We start from the raw sequence: 7779 nt of genomic DNA on the forward strand, positions 1-7779 counted from the left end.
TGTAGAAATGTTTCTTTAGAGAATTTGCACTTTGTGCTATGTGAGAGCTTGCAGCTGCACCATCCTTGGTTCTGAGGTATCCTGAAAAACATAAAGTTTTTATTTTTGATTAAGGATAGCCAGGGTCAAAAGGGACTGAGATTTGTGGGAGTTGTCTGTTCCCACAAGGAGCAAGGATAAGATAACTTTGGGGCTAGAACCTTTCCAGCCCCAATTAACCTTGTATGCTGTTTGCATAAGTAACTGGCATGAGCAAGCTGGTGTCAGTCTTTGCTGAGAAGGCGCACCATTTCTGCTCTTTCAGAAAAAGAAGACGTAGCATATGGATGGGTGAGCTTCTGTCTCTACTGTGGAACCTACGACCACCATCAATCAACGAGAGTGTTTGTGAAGAGCTGTTTGAGGAGCTTAAGAGATGATTCAACAGTTAGGACTACTTGTAACTCTTGCAAATGACCCAGGTTCAAATTCCCAGTAGCCACATGGGGACTAATAATGTCAACAACCCCAGTTTTAAGGGAGGGATCTGAAGCCCTCTTCTGAGTTCTGCATGTTAATCAGCTCCTGAATGCATATGGTGCACATACATAATATGCCTACACTCACATGCATATACATTGTACTGCCTGGTTTTGTGTCAACTTGACAAAGGCTGGAGTTAATCACAGAGAAAGGAGCCTCAGCTGAGGAAATGCCTCCATGAGATCCAGCTGTAAGGCATTTTCTCAACTAGTGATCAAGGGGGGAGGGCCCAGCCCATTGTGGGTGGAGCCATCCCTGGGCTGGTAGACCTGGGTTCTATAAGAAAGCAGGCTGATCAAGCCAGAGGAAGCAAGCCAGTAAGTACCATCCCTCCATGGCCTCTGCATCAGCTCCTGCTTCCTGACCTGTTTGAGTTCCAGTCCTGACTTCCTTTGGTGATGAACAGCGATATGGAAGTGTAAGCTGAATAAATCCTTTCCTCCCCAACTTGCTTCTTGGTCATGATGTTTGTGCAGGAATAAAAACCCTGACTAAGTCACACATCAAATACAGTTTTATAAAAAGGGTATGTAATATGTTACAAACTGAGGAATATGTGGAAAAGATTTTTGCCCCGTTTTCTTTATGGCTTGTTTGGTTTATATTATTTCTTCCGATGGCTCACAATCCTACGTGACTCCAGCTTCAATAATCTGATGCCTAAGACCTTCTTGAGTGTCCACACAAGCTACTTTCACAGACACACTCACACACAAATGACTGGAAATAAACTAAAGCTTCTCTTTAAAATATCAAACTGAAAAAAAAAAATCAAGGAGACAGACATTGGTTAAGCTGTAGTTTAGTTAAAATATGATTCTATAATTGTTCCCTTAAAATTGTCATGTATATGTATCCTTTTTATAAAAAAATAAAATTATAAGAGAGGAAAAAATTGTCAAAATTGAGCTGAAGCTGTGAAAGTTTTCTCTTCTTTTACATGAATAATTACATTATTTTAAGACTTATCATGTGTTATAATCAATCACACTGAATCTAAGAGTAGTATTTCAGATTTTTATTATTTTTGTATTTTTATAAGTAACTGATGTGACTATGCCATATTCTCGATAGCAGATAAATTTGAGAACAGTTTCTATGAACGTTGATCTTGCGGTGGATAAGATATTTATGCAGGCACTTGAGTTCATTAAGAATTTTTATAAACGTTAAGAATCACATTTATAAATATTGTCCAAAATGGCAGTCACATTTAGTGATATCTTCATCATATATATCCTGTTTAATACTTGAAATTAGAGTAGAATAAAGCCAAGTAAAATGGAAGACCAGCTAGTCATTTTCGTCGTCATAATCTTCATCCTTCTGCTGCATGACCAACTCATGTGCTTTTAGTACTCTTGGAATTGGAGTGTTAACACTATTGTAATCCCACCCTTTCCTCAGAAACAACTTCTCCAGGATGGTTGGCATGTTATAGCCTTTGCTTATGATGAAATCCTTAAAGGCAATTGTTCCATAAAGATCTTCAATGATGTCTGGTTTATCGGGGCTTCCACCCTCAAGATCAAATAACTCTTTGGGATCCATCAAAGGTTCATTATTCACGAGCTTTTTCCACAAACGTGGCTTCAGGTACCATGCTCCATATCTAATCTTATCCCTGAAAGGCTTGTAAGGATCCTGCGGTTTGCGGAGCTTCCTTTCAAAGTTTGCCTCCTGTATGGAGAATCTGATCTCCTTCACTTTGCTGAGTCTCCTGCAGAACCTGAGGTCAGGAGGAAGCAGGCTGATTTTCTTGATGGCAGAGTCGGTATAGACCGGTTTGCACTCATAACCAATGTCAAATTGCTTCATCATGAAATGCTCGTCAATGCCCAAGTCTCCAAATGACTGAACCCATGCGCAGAAGTCATAGACTCCTTTGGGTATGTGGCGGTAATAATGAGAGTCCTTGGCGGGGTTCTTTTTGCGAGGCCTTTTTTCACGAAGCACGCCGTGTTTACGTGACCCAGGAAACTTGGGAGGATTCGGGTCTTCTTGTTTTTCAGAGTAATCCTCAGCCACACTAGGCAGACGAACATATTTAATAGATTTTCTTCGGTCCTCACAGCGATCCAATTTCCCTTCCAACTTCTGCTCAGTGTCAAGAACTTCCAGCACATCTTCCAAGAGATCAATGTCACCAGGAATTCCTTCCTCTAGGGGCCAGAAAGCCAGTGGATGCTGGGTCAGGTTTGCTTCTGATCTCTCCACAAAGCCTTTGGGAGCTTGCTGGGCCAACAACGGAGAGGAAAACAGGCTTAAATCCTGGCACCGTTTTGGATGACTCTTTCTCGAGCCCCGGTGGACTTCGTGAGAAACTATGGGGAGGAAACCCTCTCTGGGGTTACGAATGATCAAACCTTCACTGGGCGGACAGCCCTTCCTGAAATCATCCAGCCCTTTCTTCACAAACAGCCAGCGTCGACCATCCAGAGAGGTGGGGAACTTGAGCTGCTCCTGCTTGTGCTTCGCAAAGCACTTAGAAGGCAACCTGTCCTTGAACCAGGGCTTGCAGGTCATTCCCAGAGGCATTGGCTGAAGTACCTGTCGGGGGCGGTTCCAAGGCAGCCACTGCTCCCCCATGGGCCCCTGGATCTCAGGCAATTGCTCTAGCCTTAAAAGTGTGTTTTCCTAGGGCTGCTCAGGTTGCTAAGAGGACCACATGGCTGAAATTCCACTACAATGGGCAGAACCATGTGCTCGCCCACCCCTGCCACCCCTTCACTGGGTCCTTCCATTCTGTGGACTAAATTATTTCATTGCTCCACTGGACTTTCTAAAGTGTTTCCTTCTTGATATTTCAGGCAATGCTTCTATGAATATTGTTTTCACATCTTTGTATACACTTACTTTCATTTTAACAATAGATTTTCTGACTTATAAAAATGCACATTTCCATTTGAATTTGTCTTGGTATTATCTTGTTTTTAGTGTACATCTTTCCCGATGTTTTTCCTTCTCTGATTTTTTTTCCCAGCTGTTTTATGGTTTTTATACTGTAATGACCGACTTTAAGAATAAAATTTAAGGAAGTTAGGTATGAACTCTACCATATTCTTACTGATGGGGAATCCATTCTTTTCTGAAGAGCAGAGCAATTACGTACATCAGCCTGACTCAAACTGGTTCCTTCTGATGCCATTTCGCTGGATTTTTATTTTGTTTTGTTTGAGCTTTTGCTGTGGTGGTGTTTTTTTTTTTTTTTTATTTGAGAACAGGTTTTGCTGTGTAGTTAGGTCTGATGGGCTTGACAGTTATTCTGTAGATAAGGCCAGCATGAATGAAACTCTTCTTTTTTTTTTTTTTTTCTTGAAAAACAGGGTTTATTGATTTTTAAACTGCAAATAGTCGTTACAAAAAGTTTTTTTTCTTTTAAATAAATTCACACAAAGAAAGAGAAATAGAAAGCGACGGTAGTGACCAGCAAGAGGAATAATAATTACATTCATCTTTATGTGTGTGCGCCGGTTGTTTATGTTTTAACATTGGAAAACTCCAACCTGGAATCCAGAACCTCAAATATTCGAGCAGAATGTCTTGAGATGGGCACATGGAATTCAAAGGGTTTTTCTCTTTTTTGTTTTCCCTTTTAGAAGCTATACATAAATGCTGTTCCGTCTGTACTGTCACAGAACTTATACATACATTCTCAGTCCTACCTGTGAAAGGCCTAAGGAGAAAGAAACTCAATTTGCAGTCCAACACAAAGGGGAGAATTTCTAAAATAAATAATCCAACACTTTTTTGCATTTTTTTAAATTAATTTTTCATTTTTTTTAAAAATAAAATAACCAAAAAAAGTGTAAAGTTACAAAAATGTTGTTGAAGAATAATATATTAAAACTGTGGAAAAAAAGGAAAGACACGTCACAAAATTTTAAGATTAATATGAAGATCATAATTTAACATAAAAGAATATATTCTATGGATTTGTCATCCCGATAAATATGAACAAAATTAACAAAAAAAGCATAGTTTGGCAATAAATACGTTTTGATAAGTTAAATAAGCTTTTTTATATTGATGTGCAGTGATAAGCAACATTTTTGCTCTCCAATTTCTGAAAGTTAGATGAAGTTTAAACCCAGGGAAAAAAGCATGGTGTGAGGGCTCTAAGGTAGACCTAAGGTATTCTAGAGCAAAATCCATTAAAGCTACTTCTACGGGAAATCGTTTTACACAGATATTGTATGTGGAATGAATACCATTAACTGCTCACCCCTTACAAGTTTTTTTTTTTTTTTTTTTTTTTAAAGCTTTTCTCTCATTTGTTGTCATTTTTAAGATGTCACATATGAATTGGGGAACTTTAGCACCAAAATCAAGTCTCTCATAGTCCATCTAGTTCCCCTTCCTCCCCACTTAAAAAAAGAAAAAGAAATTAAATCACAAAGTCCCATTTATGTCAAAACCTTCGTCCAACTTGTTCAACCTTTGTCCCTGGAGACCTACACAAACCTAGGCAAGATTAGTCAACAGGGGTTCGGGCTGGGAAGAAAAAGGTTTTGAATGTCAAAATAGGTCCCCCCACCCAAAAAAAGAAAACAAAAAACCCCAAGTCCAGCAACAGTTCTCTGAGGGAGGTGAGTATCTACAAGGAAGAGTGTGCAGGAGACTGAAAGGAAGGTGCACTTGTGTGGCCAGCTGGGGGAGCTGCTGGTTGCGGGTCACCGCCCCTCCCCCCAGCCCCACGGGCAGAGGCTCTGGGAGGCCCACGGGTGCCCCCTGGCGTTGAAGAGGTAATGTAGTCACAGTGACAAAGTTATGATTACAAGGCACTAAGTTGCTTCTGTAAACGGTTACTGCTTTTTTTCTTTTGTGATTTGGCACTGAAGGCTTAAGCCAAAAAAAAAAAAAAAAAAAAAAAAAAAAAAAAAAAAAAAAGGCATCTACTGACAAAGATGGGACTCTGTTATGCGTGGTTAAGTGGGCTATGAAATGGAGGGAGGGGGTTTTCAAGCCAGAAGCTACCACAAATTGACTTGTCCTTATGTGGGGGAGGGGTAACATACCAAGGTTCTGGGAAAGGGGTTGAGCTTAAATGTATCAATGTAGGGTTTGAGGGAAAGTTAGGAGGTGGGGAGGTGAAGGTATGGGATGGGGTGCAGGGGGGAGAGGTGAAGGAGGCAGGGGGTCCCTCCCTACCCTGGCTTAGTCATCTGAGATGGAGAGTCTGCTGAAAATGGGCAGGCGTCTTGAGTTGTCCAAGGTAGGGGAGTCTGAGCCACTGTGGCTGCTGCTGGAGCTGCTCAGGTAGCCCTCCTGGTCCGAGAGTGAATCCTGAGGGCTGGGGGGAGAGTCAAACATGTGAGGGGACTCGGACATGGGCCGGAAGAGGAAGGTGGTGGGGGAGCCTCCCCCAGGCAGCCCCATGCTAGGAGCAAAGAGGCTCGCCAGCTCCTGGCTGGAAAAGGCGAAGGGGTTATTGGTGCCATCGGGCAGGGTGGGTGAACCCAAGAGGTCTTCGGCGCTCAGGATGAGGGGTGGGGTGATGGACGTGGGACTGTCCAGCAGCCCCGTGGCAGCGGCGGTGGCAGCGGCACTGGGAAACCCAGCAAAGCTAAAGCTATGCTGGAGGCGGGGACGGTCAGCGGAGAGGTCCCGGCCCCCCGCCAGGGCGCGTCGCTCCTCAGCGTTGTGAATGAAGTGGCAGCGGGGCCCATATGGGCAAAAGCCGATGGTGTGGAAGGTGCGGCACAGCTCCGTCTTGTACTTGGGGTGGCGGGTCAGGCTGCGGAGCTCGTGGATGCCGTGCGCGAACTGGCACTTGTCCCCGTACTTACAGGCGCCGTTTTCTTCGAAGGGGCGGCACAGCTCCGTCTTGTAGCGGCTGGAGTTGACCTGGCCGCTCCCAGGCTGCTTCTGAGTGGGCAGCAGCCGCTCGCCCCCTTCGGAGAAAGAGCGGTCTCGAAAGCGGCTGTCGCGTGAGCTCAGGGTCGGGGCCGGCTCACCCTTAAGGCTGCTGAGAAGCTGGTTCTGATGGAACTTGGAGCTGGGCAGAGTGACCGAGTGCCTCCGAGGGAAGCCCCCGCCAGCAGGGGTGCCCACTGCCTTCCTGTCCAGCAGGCAGACCCCAGCACTGGGAGTGCTGTAGTTAAGCATCTTGTTACCCTTGCATAAAACTTCGCTCAAGTCGAAAATGGTGGCGGACACGAGGGTGGTGGTCATCGTGGGCGTTCGCACGGGGCAAGGACTAGGATCTGTTGTGTCGTGAAGGTCCCAGTGCGGGGAAGGCGCAGCCTCCGGCTCTCCGGTCAGGAGTCCCACACGCCTGCTCCCGGCGCCCCTCGCCTTTCTGACTCTCCCCGAATGAAACTCTTCTTAAAGAAAGCTGATTACAGGTGAATACTACCTCACATGGCCTTGATTTATACTGTTGTTAAGTATTCTCTCTTTATATAAAAATCTGTAAAAAATATTCTACAGCAACACTTTTATTTTCTAACAGTGCTTTGTAGGGTCAAATAAACTTTTTTCATACTTGCAATATTTGGGGGTTTTGTTACTATTATTATTTTGTTTATCAGTATATGATGTGTGTAACTATCTCCATGGAGTGAAGAAGATGGTGTCAGATCTCAGAGGACTGTTGTTACAAATGGTTGTGAATTAGCATATGAGTACTACAAAAATCTAGGTCCTCTGTAAAGGCAGCCAGGGTTCTAAACCATTCTCTGAGCAGTCTCCCCAGTCCCTCCCTCCTTTGCAATCTTTTGGATGAAAAGTTCAATGCAAATCTGGCTTATGGTCTTTCTAAACAACTGTGTCATAGTTTATAAGAATAGGTAATCTCAGAGGCCTTGGACATGCCTGTTTACATGTTTAGGTGGTGTTGTACCCATAGTTGCTTTTCTTTCTTTCTTTCTTTCTTTCTTTCTTTCTTTCTTTCTTTCTTTCTTTCTTTCTTTCTTTCTTCCTTCCTTCCTTCCTTCCTTCCTTCCTTCCTTCCTTCCTTTCTTTCTTTCCATCCTTGCTCTCCCTCCTGGTCCATTCCTCACATAATATCTCTCACATCTCCCTCTTCTGAGAGGGTGGGCCCCCTCTTCTTTTCCTTTGAGGGGGTGGGCCTCCTTCTTTTCTCCTCTGAGGGAGTGGGCTCCTAAGGGAATCACCCCACCGTGGCACATGGCATCTCTGGTAGATTAGGTGCATCCTGTCCCACTGACGTCAGACGGAGCAGCTATAAAGACTGAGCTGCATGTCTGTTACCTTGTTTTCCCCATATACATGTTCTTTGGTTGGTGCCTCAGT

At 43.9% G+C, this 7779-nt stretch overlaps 2 protein-coding genes across 2 annotated transcripts; both read right to left on the reverse strand.

Annotated features, from left to right (window-relative positions):
- Positions 1 to 1815: 1815 nt before the first annotated feature.
- Positions 1816 to 3111, reverse strand: LOC308427546 (putative protein FAM47D; the record flags this gene model as incomplete). Its single annotated transcript, XM_080925692.1, has 1 exon — positions 1816 to 3111. One exon carries the CDS (start codon positions 3109 to 3111, stop codon positions 1816 to 1818), a length of 1296 nt encoding a protein of 431 aa, XP_080781818.1.
- A 2289-nt stretch (positions 3112 to 5400) lies between these two features.
- Positions 5401 to 6822, reverse strand: LOC308427612 (mRNA decay activator protein ZFP36L1-like). Its single transcript, XM_080925760.1, has one exon. The coding sequence runs from the start codon at positions 6694 to 6696 to the stop codon at positions 5680 to 5682; it is 1017 nt and encodes a 338-aa protein (XP_080781886.1). The 5' UTR covers positions 6697 to 6822; the 3' UTR covers positions 5401 to 5679.
- Positions 6823 to 7779: the final 957 nt, after the last annotated feature.

This window comes from Micromys minutus, assembly GCF_963924665.1.
Source record: "Micromys minutus genome assembly, chromosome: 11".
Lineage (NCBI taxonomy): Eukaryota > Metazoa > Chordata > Mammalia > Rodentia > Muridae > Micromys > Micromys minutus.